The sequence below is a fragment of the Nanorana parkeri genome, unplaced genomic scaffold (assembly GCF_000935625.1).
Source record: "Nanorana parkeri isolate BGI_ZX_2015 unplaced genomic scaffold, ASM93562v1 scaffold1434, whole genome shotgun sequence".
NCBI lineage: Eukaryota > Metazoa > Chordata > Amphibia > Anura > Dicroglossidae > Nanorana > Nanorana parkeri.
Window position 1 is genome coordinate 281,917 of NW_017307702.1, and position 18,896 is coordinate 300,812.

The 18,896-nt window shown below is 39.5% G+C and overlaps 1 protein-coding gene across 1 annotated transcript in view; it reads left to right on the forward strand.

The window, feature by feature from the left end:
• LOC108798232 (5-hydroxytryptamine receptor 3A-like) overlaps positions 1-18,182 on the forward strand; it is a 23,116-nt gene extending 4,934 nt beyond the window's left edge. Inside the window, exons 2-9 of the mRNA XM_018569965.1 lie at positions 3,195-3,239; positions 6,267-6,376; positions 8,512-8,681; positions 10,096-10,235; positions 13,950-14,154; positions 14,561-14,788; positions 16,285-16,502; positions 18,162-18,182. Coding sequence (XP_018425467.1) covers positions 3,195-3,239; positions 6,267-6,376; positions 8,512-8,681; positions 10,096-10,235; positions 13,950-14,154; positions 14,561-14,788; positions 16,285-16,502; positions 18,162-18,182 — 1,137 coding nt within the window. The remainder of the gene's footprint in view (positions 1-3,194; positions 3,240-6,266; positions 6,377-8,511; positions 8,682-10,095; positions 10,236-13,949; positions 14,155-14,560; positions 14,789-16,284; positions 16,503-18,161) is intronic.
• The last annotated feature ends 714 nt before the right edge of the window (positions 18,183-18,896 follow it).

Here is an 18,896-nt window from a genome sequence, read left to right on the forward strand (position 1 = left end):
CGATGGACCTGATGGAGAACTGCAGCAGAGGGCGGGTGCAATGCTAGTTTACTATTGGCTATTGCAAATTGAAATAGCCAATAGGAATCTAGCAATGCATTCCTATGGGCAAAATTTTTTTTTTTGTTTTCTATTCTATTCTATTTTCTATTCTATTCCGTGTCAGAATAAAAAAAAAAAAGCAGTATTTCTCTCCTGGGCGGCCGGGAGCGGGAGACTCCCAGATCGCCCGGCAGAGGTTTTTTCTTTTCTTTTGACTGCAGCAGAACCGCTGGCCAATAGAAAACTATTGGGCGGAGCTAGCTGTCATTGCTAGCTCCGCACAATCGTTTTCTATTTTTTTAAAAACTTTTTAAACTATTTTTCTGTTCTGCTTGGTCCCTCTGAGGGACCACTCACTGCTGTTCGGCATCTATAAGAATAGACCGAACAGCAGCGAGTAGCCTGCCGGAGGTTCGGCTTAGCCGAACTCCTTCTGCACTTCGGGTCGGCCGAACATGCTGAGCATGTTCGGCCGACGTGAAGCCACCCGATGTACGGCTGATTTCAGCCGATATATGGCTGAAATCAGCCGTACCAGCCTGAAGTGAATAGCTGAACAGCGTTCGGCTCACTTCACTTCAGGTTGGTCTTTCACTCGGCTGCCTACGGCAGCTTAGTGAATAGACCCCATAGTCATTGTTTTCAACTGAAATAGGAGGCTTAAAATTAGGTGAGGAACAGCCAAGCTTTGCTACTAAGGTGAGGTTGTGGAATACAGTTTCATGTCACAGGTCATACACCATGGCAAGACTGGGCACAGCAAAAAGGCACAAGGTAGTTGTACTGTATCATCATTGTCTCTCCCAGGCAAAGACTGGGGTTTCAAGATGTGCTATTCAAGCTCTTTTGAAGAAGCACAAAGAAATGGCAATGTTGAGGACAGTAGACACAGTGGCCAGCCAAGAAAACTTAATGCAGCAGATGAAAGGCACATAATGCTTACTTCCCTTCAACATCCAGCAGTGCCATCAGCACTGAACTGGCAAAAACTAGTGGGACCCAGGTACACCCATCTACGGTCTGGATAAGTCTGGCCAGAAGTGATCTTTATGGAAGAATTGCAGCCAAAAAGCCACACCTCTGGAGTGTATGAAAAATGGCAGCAGGTGCTCTGGACTGATAATTTGAAATATTTGGCTGTAGCAGGAGGCAGTTTGTTGCCAAAGGACTGGAAAACAGTACAATAGTGAGTGGCTGCAGGCAACAGTGAAGCATGGTGGAGGTTCCTTGCAAGTCTGGGGCTGCATTTGTGTAAATGGAGTTGGAGATTTGGTAAGGATCAATGGTGTCCTCAATTCTGAGAAATTCAATCAGATACTTATCCATCATGCCATACCATCAGGTAGGTGTGTGATTGGACCCAAATGTATTCTACAGCAGGACAATAACCCCAGTCAAGGCCATTAAGAAGAACTATCTTCAGCTTAAAGAAGAACAAGGAGACCTGGAATTGATGGTTTGGCCCCCAAAGAGCCCTGATCTCAACATCATCGCATCTGTCTGGCATTACATGAAGAGACAGAAGGATTTGAGGCAGCCTACATCCACAGACAATCTGTGGTTAGTTCTCCTGGATGTTTGGAACAACCTACCTGCGGTATTCCTTCAAAAACTGTGTATAGGTGTACCTAGAAGAATTGATGCTGTTTTGAAGGTAAAGGGTGGTCACACCAAATATTGATTTGATTTGGATTTATCTTCTGTTCATTTAGTTTCTATTTTGTTAATTAATAAAAATAAACTATTAACACTTTTAATTCTGAAAGCATTCTTTCACACCTGCCTAAAAAAGACCAAAACTGGACTGCATACTCAAGATAAGGATGGACCAGTGTTTTATAAAGTGGTAGAATAATATCTGTAAAAAATAAGTCAAGGCAACTGGACTTGCTGTATTTTTTTTCTTGAAGACATTTCACTGGACATCTGACCAGCTTTCTCAATTCAGAATGACTTGTACAAAAAATTATCTGGAAATGAATATAAATAATTTTTTGTACAAGTCATTCTGAATTAGGAAAGCTGGTCGGATGTGCAGTGAAACGTCCTGTTGCCTTGACTTATTTTTTACAGATATACCATGACCTGGATAAATGAGAACCTTCACAGACACGTGGTAGAATAATGTTTATATTTCTTGAATAAAAGAACTCTTTTAATGCAGGATAGTAACCTGCTTGCTTTGTTAGCTGCAGCTTGGCATTGCAAAGTCTATAAGGACCCCTAGATCTTTCTCCATCCCCAACTTTCCAAGAGGAGCACCTCCTAAGGAGTATTTTGCATGCATGTCTTTAGCTTTAGCTGAGATTAAGCTTTTCATTTCAACCTCTATATTGCTTATAAATAATATAAACAGAATTGGTTCCAGGACCAATCCCTGGGACACTCTGCTGATGACCTTATGCTATTCAGAAAGTGAGTCATTTACCACTACTTTCTGGATCCATTATTGTAACCAGTTTTCTATCAATGTACAGTACATACAACTTCATCAATGCAGATAGACCTTTATTTGTAAATTAAAGATTTGTGGGGTAGTGTTGCAGATGCTTTAGCAAAATCAAGATAAACACATCCACTGGCCTTTCTCTTTCTAAATTACTACTGACATGAATGGCCCTTCATAAATGTTACTTGTGATATCATTTTCACAGGCAAATTCTTGAATACAGTCCCTTTCCCTTCCCACAAATACTTTACATACCATTGATGTTAGGCTGGCTAGACTGGTGTACACTTTGATGCTGTTTTGAATATTGTACTACATTTGCTTTCTGTCAGTCAGTTCCATTCCAGATCAGCTGCAAGGATAGCACAGTGGATACCAGTGACTTAATTAATTTTTGGGCACAGCCTTATTAGAGTTCAGGTCTTCTTTAAAAAAAAATCACATTGTTAAATATCTGTGTTAAATATATAGGTTAAAAACATACATTTGTAACAGTTATCCTTGAACATTTATATGTTATGGAAAAGGTTATATTCTTTCTGAAATAACCAAATTCATACACATTTCTGATAGTATTTGATAAAAGGCCTGAATTAATGTACTTTACATGCTTTCAATCAACTCTTTTGCATTACAATCTTTTGCTTTCCATAATGTTGCATTACATTATATTCATTGTCATTGATCATAATTATTTTACTAGGATGAAAAAAATCAGTTGCTCTCCACTTACATCTGGTATAAACAGGTAAGGTCATTTATTGTTTAACTTTACATTTGCAGGCATGTAGCTGCACTACATGACTGCCTAGTTTCTATTTGGTAAACTGCTCACATATTAAGGCTGATGTACTAAAGAAGTTAAAAATTTTCACTCAATTTGTGTGAATATTCACTTAAATTATCCAATCATGTGAAAAGCAAATTCATGTTTGCAATAGTCACTTCTGCTAATGGAATGGCAATACCTACTTCTGAGGCCAAGGGTGTACTTGCTAATTTCCATGGTGTGCAGTTACTTTTTGACATAACCGTATACAATCCTTGTTAATATATAAAACCAAATATACCACATTTATACCTGTTTAAAAGACATACCAGACCCTTATCCAGGCATGCACCGAGGCAGGCATCCAGGAAATTAAAGGTAGCAAGGGTGCACCCCCTCTACTCGTGCTGTACCAAACACCAGATGCCCTTTAACAATAGGTGGGTATCTTGTAAGGGGTGGGGCGCAAAGCCTTCCACTCTTGCAAGGCCCTTTTCCCATATTGAAGGGACAATAATCTTATCAAGATCATCGGGTGGTGGGCTGCCATGGTGGTGGATCATTGTGATTGACACAGAATCTACTTCAATGGATGACGTGATTAACAACAGATTTAACCTGCAGGATTTAAATTTTTTAATGGAACTTTTATTTAAGGACTTTTTTATGGTGTGGATGTTTTTATTTACTTTTGCATTTTTGGAGCAAAAAAGTCATAAGGGGTACTAATGTACTTGATATTCATTCCCCTATGGAGGGGGCAGGTATCTGGGGGGCCTTATTAACCCCCACATCCTTTTGGGGAAAGGATGTGGGCATGAGGTCCTTGTCCTTTCAACATGGTGAGAATGTGCTTTGCAAGGAAAAACTTGGAATTTAAGGGGGAATAATTTTGGGTGGCCAGGAAAAGTGAGGCAACAAGGCTGGCTGGCTTGTTTACAAACAGAAGACAGCCAAGCATCTGTCACCTACTTGTAGTAGTGTTGCTGTTTGAATGGTTGTACTGTTCCATAACTTCACATGCAGCTTTAAGGCATCCCTGTAGCATGTTATCTAAAGGATTTCTATATTTTTAAAGTTGGCCTTTAAGCTGCATTAAAAGACCCTCTCCCTGCTGAATGGTATTTTCACAACATTTTTTGCTTGGCCCATGCTCCCAAATAGAAGTGTTCAGCTACCTATGTCCTTTCTTACCAAAATCTTGCAAAGTATCCCTACATAAGGCCAGAATTTTTTTTACAAGATTCCCATTCCATTGGACTTCATTAGGGTTCAGAGCTTTGTTTGGGGTTCATGGACTTCCCGTTGGGTCCACTAAAACTCCTGCAAACTGAATTTTGCCTGGTTCACTCATCCTTACTTCATAACACAATTTCTCTAAACAGAGAACCTTCCAATGGCATTTTGAGAATAATGCATCAAAAACTTAAATATTTGTAAAGATAAGCAATGCAACACTTTTTCCTTAAAGCACATCTAAACCCAAAAACTAAAATGTGATGTACTGCAGCTTACCAATTACAATGTGGTATCTGCATTAGTTTTCTTTTCTTCTGGCTTTCTTCCATTTTTTTACCTCATGATCTGGCTAGTCACACACTTAATGTGGCTCCACTTTATGGAGGAGCAATGGAGTCACCCTTGGACAGAAGCATTATCAACTTGTGTAGAGGGTAGTATTACATGCACTAGCAGATTTAAATGGACTTGACCAACAAATTGAATCCAGACTTCAGCGAACACTTTTTAGAGAGAGAGAGAACAGAGGACCGGGCACACCGATCTAAGTGTAGCAAAATCCAATCAAAACGTAATGCACTCATAATATGGTTTAAAGATCTTGCTTGTCATAAAGCATGTAGAAGTGTGATTAATCCAAACACATCTGCACTATGAGTGATATGTCAGTAGATGAAGACAGGGCTTAGATCAGCGGTTCTCAACCTGTGGGTCGCGGCCCCACTAGGGATCGAATAACTATTTTCCAGGGATCGCCTATAGACATCCCAACTCTCCCAGACGCTCCGGGAGTCTCCCGCTGTTAGACAGCGGCTCCCGGCTGCCCGGGAGAGAGACACTTTCTTCCGGAAATATTTACTCTGCTCGATCGAGCAGAGTAAACCTTTCCCTGCTCTGGGTTTTTTTTTATTTCTGACATCGGAGCCGGCGGCCACCATCAGTCAGAAAAAAAGAAAAAAAAAACAGCATAGGAATGCATAGCTAGATTCCTATTGGCTATTTCACTTTGCAATAGCCAATAGCAAACTAGCAATTGCACTCGCCCACTGCTGTCAATCAGCAGTGGGGGACCTGAAGTTCTACATCAGGTCCTCTTCTAGTGATTGACAGCAGCTTGTTATTGGATATTGCAAATTGAAATAGCCAATAGGAATCTAGCTATGCATTCCTATGCTGGATTTTTTTTTCTGAAAAAAAAACAGAGCGGGGAAAGGAGAGAGCAGAATAAACCTTTCCGGGAGAAAGTGTTTCTCTCCCATGCGGCCGGGAGCCGCTTTCTATTAGCTATCTAATGGTAGCAAAATTACAGCAATGAAGGAGCAACGAAAATAGTTTAACTGTTAGGGGTCGCTACAACTTGGGCAATTTTATCAAAGGGTCGCAGGACTAGAAAGGCTGAGAACCACTGGTTTAGATGAAGAAGTCTCGATAAGTCCAGTATCCAGAGCGCTGAATTCATCTCGATCATTCAGCAGGGGGATGTCCTCACCAGTTATGAACGAATAAAGCAGAGGAAGAGGCAGTGCTTTGGTTACCGGAATTATTGAGACTACCTAAAGCCTAAAAATTTTTTAAAAGAAAAATGAAAAAACGAATGCAGCCACATCAAAGGCATGGTAAGCTGCAAAATAGCAGTTTTTGCTTTTGGCTTTAGAAACACGTTAAACATCATTCTAATCAATTTGGTTTGGCATAAGGGTAAGATAAAATAACAGTATAGCTTTTATTAATCTTTTTCACATGTTCTCCTTTTATGTGCTTTTATAGAGCTGGGTGGATGAGTTTCTCACATGGGATCCTATGAAATTTGACAATGTGTTAAACATTACCCTTCCTGTACACATGGTCTGGGTACCAGATATGACCGTTACTGAATCGTAAGTATGCATTTTATGTGTTTACAAAAAATGTGCAGTTGTAATGCACAGTTTGAAACTTTACAAAATATATTAACCCCTTGATGACCCATGATGGGATAATTCCGTTATGGGTCCTCAAGGGGTTAAACAGACTCTGTTCATATTTGTAGAGCCAGCAGCCGGCTTTATAGTAGAAGCAATTCTGGTGACTCAGCTGTTGCCAGATCGTTTCTATGGGCCGGTAAAGTGCCAGCCCACCGCCGTAATTCCCAGGCTCCTTTGCCCCTCCTGCAGGCCTGGGACCGGCATGCCGGGTGCCGGTGGGAAGCTAGGGGGGAGATCGGCAAACTTCCTTTCACCGATCTCCTCCCCGCATTATGGGACCGGGCGAAACTCTAATGATATCACTTCCAGTTCCATAGCTGTCATTGCTCGGCTCCTGAAGCCAAGCAATAAGCTATTGATGTGCGATCTGCACTCCGATAGCTTATTTAAAATGGAAAGGTGATACTAGGGGTCTTTTGGAGGACCTGTCACTGCCAATATGCTATCACATGGGGGGCTTGTAAGCCCCCCCTATGTGATAGCAATTAAAGTAAAGTAAAAAAATACTGTTTTAAAAATAATGTTAAATAAAATAAATGTAAAAATAATTAAAACATGTTTTTAAAGTCCCCTGCCTCCACCAGCATGCGCGTCTTTGCGTAAACATGCATTAGGTGCGCCTACTTAAGAAAACAACAATCGCGCTACACATGTTGGATATTGCTGCGCACGCCAGAGTGAGAGCAATAACTCTAGGGCCAATATTTACATGTATCTCTAAACTGATGACCTGTAGGGGCTTTTAAAGCGTTGCCTATAATGTTTGGGGGTTTGAAGTAATTTTCTGGCCTAAATTGATAATTGATTATAACACATAGGCAAAAAACAAAAGAAAGGCCCTGGTCCTTAAGTGGTTAAACAGGTATACAGTATAAGCAGAAATTCTGCATAGGATGAACCAGAGGTATCCCAAGACAGCCTTGCCATTTTAGGGCATGTAATGTCAACTTGTTTAGTGGATAACTGAGTTTTATGTGTGGTGCAATCTATTGTACCAAATAACTAGGGATGAGAGAAGCGGGCTAAGGTTCACTTTGTGGAAGCTTGGGTGAACCCAGCAGGATTTCAGCAAACCATGAACATAGCACCGAAGCCCATTAAAGTGTATGGGAGCAGAAACCTATGGGTTTTTTCTGGCCTTTCCCAAGCCTTTTGCAGGGCCAGTTTGCAAGCTTTTGTTGTAAAAAGGCATAGGTAGATGATCACTGCGATGGGGGAAATATCCTAATGAAAAAAAAATTATATTCAGCAGGGAGAGATTATTTTAATGAGGCTTAAACGGCAGCATTAAAAATATACAAATCTTTAAATAACATGCTTTGGGGAAACCTTGAACCTGCACATAAAATTGCAGAGCAGTTCAATGTACTTATTTAAAAGTGACATTGTTTGTTGGCAGGTTCCTGGCTGGCTTATGGTTGTGACGACCAAACAAGGGGTATGTTGTGGGGTCCCCTTAAATTTAAAAGACCCTTACCCAGTTACGCAGCCTGGATTGCCTGGAAAGGGCCAAATGCCTTCCATATTATGAGGGTTCCTTGCAAGGGGAGTGGAACAAAGCCTCCCCCACCTTGCAAGGTACCTTGACTCCTCGAGGGGACAATCACCTGATACCAACCTTCTGTCCCAAAAAGAGGATGTGGGGGTCTGTGGGGGCAGACTTCTTCAAATAAGGGGGCCCCCAAATATCCGGCCCCCACTTGCCAAATGAGTATGGGGTACAGAGTACCCCTTGTTGCTGATTCACAAAAAAAGTGAAAAAGTAAATAAAAACACCCACACTATGAATGAAGTCCCATTAATGAAGCCCATTAATTTAGATCTACATCAATCATGATGACCCACCAATGAACAATGTTGACCCGCCACAGCTCTAGCTGATTTGCAGACAATCATGCATTTTAGGAATCCAAGTAATCATGCATACATTCAGTAGGATAAAAAAAATCATCTGATTTGCAAATTGATTATCTAATTACTATTGATGTACTTGCTTTTCTACAGACAGACACATTGGTTAACCCCTGCATGGTTGTTTTGTATTCTAGAGTGAATGCGGAGAAGCCCCCTGAGATCAGTTATGTCTTTTTACTCAACAATGGCAGAGTTTTGAACTACAAGCCAATGCAAATAACATCTACTTGCACACTTGACATCTTCTATTTTCCCTTTGATTACCAGAACTGCACCCTCACGTTCGTAAGCTGGATGCACACAAGTATGTCCATTGTCGGTGTCCTAAGTTGTCTAAAATTTACATTTACATCATTTTAACATGTGATGAGACTGAAATTCTGACACATGAAGCTCAAAGGATTATATTTCTGAAAAAAGAACAAAAGAAATGCCTGTGATCTGGCTCCGCGAATGTATGGTTTTAATTACTTTTAAGGGATTGATTTTCTGAAGGAGCAGAGAATATACACTTTGCAAAGTGAATGCCCACTTATATTGGTGAATATGCTAAAACTGAGGGGTCTATTCATGAAGCATTCAAAGGATCTAGCCGTAGCTTCGGCCGATCATTTGGCTAGCTTCGGCCCCAGGAATAGCAATGCATTCCTAGGGAAAAAATGTTTTGTTTTTTTTCTATTCTGACACGGCTCCATGTCAGAATAAAGAAAAAAAAGAAAAAGCCGAGTTTCTCTTCTGGGCGGCCGGGAGCGGGAGACTCCCAGAGCGCCCGGGAGAGGGTTTTTTTTTGGACGGCAGCAGAACCGCCGGACAATAGAAAACTGTTGGGCGGAGCTACATAAGCAAGGGTACTCATGTATTACTCTATGAATCTTGCTCCCTTTGTTCCCTTTTTATTACTTTGTTGCTCTCTTGTTTTCCTCTGCTCTTCACTGGGGCCAGTGTTTTCGGATTCTGTTGTCTCCATTTGTTTTTTTTAATAATTGGTCATCTAAATTTAAAAAATGGTGCTCTCATTAAAATAAAATTCTGCTATGGATATAAAGCACAAGCAAGCACATAGGGCTGTGTGCACATATTTGTAGCAGCTTTCCAAACTCTATTGTCACGGAAGAATCCAAAGCCGTCCTTGCGGACAAAACTTTGGCACTTTCTGAAGCTAAGTGCCCAAGGTTAGCCACCCCTTGTTGCGTCCTACACCTTCCTATTGACCAATGAGATTGGCCATCACAGTGATGGGCCAGTAAGAATGTGTGTAGGTGAGGCATAACTTCAACCTTCTGCACTACATACCTGGGAGGGTACCTGAAACAGTTCTTCCTTCACAAATAACTTCTAGCTTTTTTAATAGACACAGGAGACCCAGTGATGCAAAATTTGAATCTGTAATCTGATTCACCAACTTTGTATTAACAAAAACATTCCTGATCATTAACAGGTGAACCCCAACACTTAGGGTACTCCTGTTTTTCCCCCAGAATATTATGCTATCAAAAGGAGGCATAATAAAGAATTGCATTATACAATTTTGGAAATCATTTTGTGACTAGTAAAAAACTTTCTGGCCGCAGCTCCCTCCCTCCGTCCCGTCTGCAAGCCGTTCCACCCGACTACCTCGGCTTTAAGGATGCCTGGACGGCATCAGAGAGCTCCAGACAGCTGCAGCCAGGTACCGTACTGTGACACTGTGTGACAGTCAGCTGATTATATTGATTTAGCCTTTGAGAAGAGAGAGATCAACGAAACATATTACGTACACCATATTAATAATTATGGGGAGTGGGAACTTAGCCGTGTAATTCCAAAATATGAAGAATTAACTGAAGATGATATGGAGTATGGAGAAGTCAGTTACATTGTAAGTATGTAGACTTTTTTTGATTGGTTATATAAAGCTGAACTACAGGCAAACTGCTAAATAGGCAGATGAAATACATATGTGGGGCCTGTTTTTCCTGCCAGAGGATTTGTTCTTCTGTCAAACCAATTCTGTGATTTATACAGCTCTGCCATGCATCTTAGCCGAGTCTGTCAGGGCAGCGGATCTGATTTTGCTCAATTACAGTTAAGTGATACTTACAGGTCTTATTCCTCCTTTAGAACTGTGATGGACAGGGCAAGGGAAGCAGCAGACGTATGTGTTTATCTTTCTGCCACTCTGATCTCGTCTACTGTCAGCATATCCCTTAATTAGTGCATTAACACTGCTGCATAACTTTTCTGGCTTCTTCTTCCTTTCCCAGTTGAGCTCTGCTGTACAGGGGATTGCAATATGTTGATATAAATTCATATTTAGGAATTACACTGCTTGCATTTAAAAAATACATATTTGTATTAATTAATACAAAGATGCATAAAATGTGTCTTTTATAACCTTCTGTAAATACAAGGGCACATGCATAAGTTAATGTTCCTACTTCATGCTGGAGTGAATATTAGTTCATTCACCTGTCCATGTGGTGGCCATGTACTATAGTATAAAGGCTTTGTAAAGGGGCAGAGCTTGGAACTGTACAAGTTCAACATGTTCAGAAAATGTTGCCCATCATTTTGCAACGTAGATGGACAGTGGAGCAATTTGGAGAAAGATTGGTGTGTAACACTTTTTCACATATCTGTCTGGCATGAAACCCTTGGACTTAGAATGCAGCACTTTCATACAGGAGGGCAGATATTTCTTGATTGAAACAAAGGATCTATGAGGGCTGGTGCACACCTAGGCGACACCTCACCGCGCGGCAATCGTGCACCATTCCACGCCGATTAACGAGTGGTCGCGGAGTCGCCCAGCACAGATGGTCACTGTGTGGATGCCATTATTTTCAAATGACACCCTAGTCGCGCCAGGCTGATCGCACATCGTGTATTGCAAAAAAAAAGGTACATTTACCTTTTTTCTGCAATTGCCGCGTGGCTATCACCCCATTGAAATCAATTGAGCTGTGCGGCAATCGCTGTCTGCATTGTGCTCAGGTCTGCACCAGGCCACTCGCGAACAACCTTAAAACTGTTTTTTGAACCAACAAATGTAGAGATTAGTAAACTTTTATTTTTTCCTTATAGCAATTGTTTGGAAAAAAAATGCTTTAAAAATATGTTTTCACAGTTGCCCTAGTTCAAGGAAAATTTTAACTTAAACTGCATACTCCTATAAAGGAAACCTTTATTTAGTGCAGGAGGCATTTGCAGCAGTGCTTTTTCCACTCTTCCACTCTTCTCAACTCTCTCTGGCTTGTTCTCTTTGACACTTTTTATTTAGGGATGTTCAGATACCAGTTCAGATAACAGTTCAGATGCCATGCCAGTGCTGATCAAATCATACATTAAAACAGGGATGCACAAATCCCAGCTGCCTCCTAACTTTTAGTTTTTCTCTAGTCTAGTCTTGGCGCTGGAAAAGTATCTGTATATGTACTTGTACCAAGTACGGTACTTGGTATCTGAACATCCCTACTTTTTTTGTCTCGGAAACCCTGTGACACCCAGAGGCTGTTTCAGGCAGCTAAGTTTGGTCTGTATCTCTACCGGATACCTGGCATACCTATCTTACAGATGGAGACAGATATTTTTTGTTTTGAGAATAAGACTAATTTTTTTAATTAGAAAAAGAAGACCAAGTTCGGTGATATAAACCTTTTATAAAATTTACAAGTGATCACATGCTTTAGTTTAGCTTCACCCTCTCTATCTGTCCTGGTGACTGCTATGTCTGAGATTGTAAGTTAAAAAAAATCCCACATTTTTGGTTGTCATCAGAAAAGGAATACATGGAAAATCTTCCAATGGGGACACTGGTTCTAGTGACCCTGCTGACCACCAAGGATTTCTCCTTCTTTGGCGGGATTTCCTCTCATTTCCTGTTGTAGCGATCAATGGAAATCTCTCCAATGGGACACTGATGGCAAAAAAAGCTGACAAGGGTTATAATTCTACCTAACTCTATCCAAAACGAAACAAAATAAAAGCATTGGCTTCAGTTCTACTTTAATATTGAAATCACCAAATTATTTTTTAACTTAAAGCTGAGGTCTAAACAAACAGTTAGATAGAAAGCAGTATATACATACAGTACTGTGCAAAAGTTTTTGGCAGGTGTGAAACAATGCTGTAAAGTAAGAATGCTTTCAGAAACAAAAGTATTAATAGTTTATTTTTTATCAAAGAACAAAATGGAAAGTAAATGAATAGAAGAGAAATCCAAAGCAAATCAATATTTGGTGTGACCTTTGCCTTCATAACAGTGTCAATTCGTCTAGGTACACTTGCACATAGTTTTTGAAGGAACTTGGCAGGTAGGTTGTTCCAAACAGAATTGATGCTGTTTTGAGGAGCAAAGGGTGGTCACACCAAATATTGATTTAATTTGGATTTATCTTCTGTTCATTTACTTTCCATTTTGTAAATTGATAAAAATAAACTATTAACATTTTAATTTCTTAAAGTATTCTTACCTAAAACATTTGCACAGCAGTATATGCGATGTGTTCTCATGTGCCAAAGGATTTGTAAATCTGTCCAGCTACTTTTGTGATTCATATACCTTGGCCAGACAGTACAACCAGGAAGTTGACAGCACTCTGTTAGCTAAAGGAATATAGTAGAGTCACGTCTTTGCCCACAGCTTGCCGATTGGACAGCAAAGTATCAGCAAAACACAGATAGATCATAAACTCTACTAGCCCTCCTCTTTTCTTCTATTAGCACGATCCCTGTGCATGCAGCAGAGACTCACATAGGATCCTAGAACAGACCTTACTTTAAATATTTAAAAAAAATATTTAGGGCCCATTCACACCTGATGCTTTGGGATGCACTTGCCATTTTTTTCCAGCACAGCCCCAAAGCAAGACAAGGCACTTTGCCTTGTCACAGATGGGCACAGTTCACACCACTGCTTTGCGGTGGTGTACACTGAAACAAATACTGCATGCTGTACTTTTTTTCAGTGTCATGGATGTGACGCGGTACAAACGCCTCGCACCGCACTGTGTTTATAGAACTTTATGAAGTGACATTTCAGTAAAGCGTTGAATAGGAAATTCCAGCACTTACATGAGTCAGAGTATGAATTCTAGTTCCCGTTTATCAAAATCACATCACATTCATCATATAAGCGAATGTTTCAGGACCATGCAGGGTCCCTGCTTCAGGACGACATAGTGGTCACTGATTCCTGTGAGTGCTGGTGATTTCCTATTCAACACTTGGAGGTAACACATCCGTGTCATCCCCTATGAGCACCACTGATAACTGAGTTTCAATGATGTTTGGAGTGAAGGTTATCTACGATAACAATCAATAAATTCTGAAGAAAAAAAAAGTAAACAGTGGGATGTGCCGGGATCGGCAGACCAACATTGTGTCTAGCAACGCACAACAGCAGCTGGGCATTGCAGTGCAGCTGCTGGTGTGAATGGGCCCTCAATCACTTTAATAGAAACACATAATTGCATTAAATAGTGCTGGTTTATATTTACTTGAAGTTGAGCTGTAGTTAATATTGAACCAACTTGCAGTAATTCAGCATCAAACAAATAATTTTAATCTCCATATATCCTCTGATTTTTAACAGATAATTATCAAAAGGAAGCCACTGTTCTACGCTATTAATCTGATTTTCCCAAGTATGTTGCTCATGATCATGGATATTGTAGGATTTTACCTTCCTCCTGAGGGTGGAGAGAGAATTTCTTTCAAGGTCACTCTACTTCTAGGCTACTCAGTTTTCCTTATCATCGTTTCAGAGCAATTGCCAGCAACTGGGGAACCTCTCATAGGTAAGTGAAATCAAACTGGCTTACATATGTGCTTTTGCCAAATTAATATTTTTTTATCCCAACCACAAGGGGGGGGGGGTATCATTTGCATATGGAACAAAGAAAATGTTCACTTTAGTTTAGGAAGAGGTTCTTGAAAGTGGGATATTGAAATTGGTTAGACCGTGGCTTAGGCAGTTCCAGCAATAACCATTATAGGATTTAAAACAACGACCAGATGAGATTCTTGAAAGAAATAACATTCCAAGTTGTAATTTCTAAAGGCTAACATAGCAATATTTTCATTAGACCGACTGCCCTGGGGGTGCTGGTTGGCGGAAGGCTCAGAATTCTCTTCCCCCAAAATTGTAATATATATTACTTTTGCAAGTTATAATGATTTTTGTTTTATTTACCATTTGCATAGGTGTGTACTTTACACTGTGCATGATAATGCTTGTGGTCAGCTTGATGGAGAGCATAATGATAGTTCGAATAGTCCATAAGGAGAACCTACATCCAGAGGTTCCTAAGTGGCTAAAGAAATTGGTGTTGGAAATACTGGCTCCTATGGTTTGCTTGAGTGAATGGGCACGGTTTAACACACCCAAAGAACAGGATGCAGCTTCAACTGAAGAAACAGAGACTAGCACTGGTAAGAAATTACCTGGATGGGAAGGGGGAAGAAGTGAAAATATATGAATACTTTTTTTAAATAGCAAGTCTCTCCACTAGCTGCCAATTGACATTTTTCAAAAACAAACCCTTGAAGCAGACCATATCTAGCTTACCCTGGTACAGTTATGGTCTGTATTGGCAGTATGTACATGTACATGTGAAGTTGCTCAATAACTGTTGCAAGGCACTGGCACAGTTTAAAAGTGTTTGTATGCTTTGCAGCAAACCTGTTATTTTCCCATTCATAGCAAAGCAATAGGCAGCATGTACTTATCTTTTTGTCACTTCCCTGCCCCTTCTTTCAATGCCAGCTAAACAAAGTAGCAGGGAAATGAAAGAAAGGTAAGAATATGCCCCGTGGAGGTCTGATTTTAAATGAACCTGTTGCTTTGCACTACATGGCCTTAAAACCCACACTACTTAACAAGTATAAAATAAGTGAGGATAATAAAGGTGACATAGGGATTACATGATTGGGAAGCACTCTGATCTCCCCATCATTAATGGCATTGAAGTTAATGACAAGGTGAAAATGACTGCATCTGTCAGCGCCAGTCCACATTTAATTGTACATGCTATGATTACATGTGGTTTGGGGTAGATTATTGTCCCTAGAACACATCTCTCCTGCGTCCAGGGATAATCATCTACATATGGCATTCCTGATGCAAAAAATCTGCAGGCATCCCTGAACACAGCATAAGTTCCCATGTGAATGGGGCCTAACAAGTAGTTAAGGAGTTTTAATACAAACCACCACTGACCTTTCTAGCTGCTTGTAATGTTAATTATCTGATCCTTAAAGATCACAAAAAAAGATTCTAAAGTCAGTTTAATCCAGTTTCTAACATCTTACAGCACCTGCTATGTGTTTACATTACAGGGATGGCAGCATGACAACATTTTGTTTCCCTTAATAGAAAATTAAGGGAAAATGAGCTGTTATTTTAAACTTAAAAACTTGAAATTTAAAGATAATTGTCTCCACAATGTCTTCAGGTACAGAGGTGAAGAGCATATGTTTACTGCTGGTTCACAATATGTAAATACTTTAGTGTGCATGGGCTTGGCAAATGTTCACTTTAAAGTGTATAGGAACTAAAAACATTTTTCGCTGATTTTCTCAAGACGCAACTGAAAGTGAAAGAAAATTTTCTGAAGGGGAAATCCTTACTTAGACAGTTGTTACCGCAACAAGTTCCTCCTTGGAAGATTTCCCTCTCTATTCCTGATACAGTGACAACACAAAATTTTAGATTTTTCTCACATTCCTTTCTGGTAAAAATGGTCACCAGGACAAATAGAATGAACAAGTTATCAGGGACCCCTCGAATGATATTTACTTTGTGCTTACTTACAGCATGTGTTAGTATTGAGTAGAATTAACAATTATAAACTTCACAGTTACTAAATAATTATGTTGTTATTAAGAAATTTATATTTTGTGACAAATCTTGATTAATTTGTCTGCAGAGAAACTGACATGTTACAATAATAAAAATGCATTGGATGACAACAGGCAGCTGCCAGTGGTACAGGATTCAGAATTGCTTCATAATATATTGAAAGAAGTTGCAGCCATTCGAGAACATGTAAAAAAAAGTGACCACAAATCTATCAACCAGGAATGGCTTCGGGTTGGCTATATTATCGACAAATTACTGTTTCGAGCTTACCTCACATTCTTTTTGGTGTGTGTACTTTCCATTGGAATTGTCTGGACCCGCAGAATCTTATTTGGCATTAATTAGATCTACTGATAATGTTTTACAGCTGATGAAATTGTGTTGAAATGAAGGCAGTTTTTTACCCTTAAAGCACATTATTTAATAAGGACTACACATAGCAAAATGTCTAACAGATAGCTTAGATTACGAAGTCAGGATAGTACGTCTATCTATATATTCTGATTCATCGGTATGGATGAGCATAGTGCTTTTGATTTCTCTGCAAAATTACCAATTTTGCTTATGCTTTTTTATTTAACTTTTTTCTTTCTGTTAAATTAAAAATAAAATAACGAGACTAATGAGTGGCACAAGAACAGGTGCAGGATAGTTGAAAGGAGCTTATGTAACTCTCAGGAGCTTTTAAAACCCTCATAAAACCATAAAAACCACATCAATTTTACTTACTCTATTAATCCCAATGCACTCCACCAAAATTGTAAAATTTTGCCAAAATCTCTCAATTTTTGCATGAAAATAAAATATATTAATTTTGCTTATACCTATATAAAAACCCTGTTGATAATATGCCAGATCCAGTAATGCAATAAACTGACCAGCGCCAGAAAGATCCTTAAGCCAGAACACTCGACTCACTACGCATCCAGTAGAGGCTGCCCCGTTCCAGTCAGGGAGTCCAAAAGGCTACAGAGAAAACAAAGAACAACTGGGCGCTTTTCCTGGTGCAGGTAAAACCGTTTTATTGATTATAAAGTATACAGAAATATACTTACATTTGAAGCAGTATATGGAAGCATTGAATGGACTAGCATTCCTTGATTAGGTTGCTGCTGTTAATGTGACGGAGGAGATTGAGGAGACACTCAGGAGACTCTGTTCTCCTCACAGAGTCCCACTGCTTAACGCATTTTTGAGGAAGAGGGCATGTCCTTTTTTCATTGGCGTGTACTTTTTCCATTGATATCATAACTGACACTATACGCATCTGATTAGTGGTTAAAAAAAATGAGGTTCTTCTTTCAGACATTTTCATTACAAATCCTAATTATAATTAATCTCAGCTTAAAGTCCAAATTTAGCAAAAATGTATTGACAAAGTATGGATGGATTTTCTCTTGCAGTATATTAACGGGCATCGCTGGCCATTTTTAAATTGCGTCCATTTCCCGCTCGCGCGCGCCCGGCGGCGTGCCCAAGGGGGCGTGTCTGAGCGGACGTCTAGAGACGCCCGCTCAGATCTAGAGAGCTCCTGGCCGGCCGTTTTTTTACTAAGGCTGGCCCAGAGGCAGTTAAAGATATAATATGATGATAAAGTTTACCAATTAATTGCTATACAGTAGGGTCCAACCATATGTCAGAAGTATATGTTTAAAAGGGAAAGTGTTTAATTTGTTCTTAGTCAAGCAAATATGAAGTATTGCATAATAAATCTCCATGCAGACAGTGTTGCAGTTAGGAATCAAACCCTCACAATGGCAAAAACTATAATCACTTTGCTTCTAGGATTATATATTAAGGCTTTATCTAATATTATATTCAGTTTAATTGTTTACATTGTGAACAATTCTTTGCACTATTTAGCAACACAGCAAAATAGAAAGCTTCCAACCCTATGCAAGCAGTATTCATAAACATTCTACCAGCTTTTTTTCTGAATTTCAGATAAAGAAGAGCACAGTTTAAATCACTTCCAGGTGTTTATTGCTGAATAGATATACAGTTTGGGTTCTACACTATCATGGGTTCCTGGTGGATACCTGGGTTTGCGAAGTTCACCCATCGCAAACTTTTGGCCGAACTACTGGGGAGGGTCACCACCAGAAATATACGGCAGTTCCTAGCTGTTGCCCCTGCTCAGCCTAAAGAGCCAAAAATGTGTGTGTTGGAACTGTCAAAGAGAGCAAGAAATTCTACTGTTTATTTTCACATGATTGGATAACTGAAGTGAATTGACACAAAATGTATTGTGTGAACATGCTATAGTACACTGCTATAGTACACTGTAAAAAAAGACTCACTATGGTGTAACAAAATGTGTGTGTGTGTTGTATAGGAGTATGCTGTGGATGGCATAGAATGTGCACTTCTTAAGTGTTTATGGACTTCATAGTATTCTAAATTATTTGTAACTACCTATTAAATACATTACTACACTCACCCTTGTCTGCTTGCCTGGTATTTGTGTGTTTTTTTAATTCAAATGCATAATGTAAAACATATTAAAATTAAAAATCTGAAAATTGAAAAATATAATTGTTATGATCTTCACTTTGCAGTACACACCTGTGGTTTATATGTTGAAAAAAAATCAAAACAACAATTTCAGATATAAGTGAAATAAAACTATAAAATAAACTATAGTACACTAAATACATACGTAAAGGATGTACTATAGTG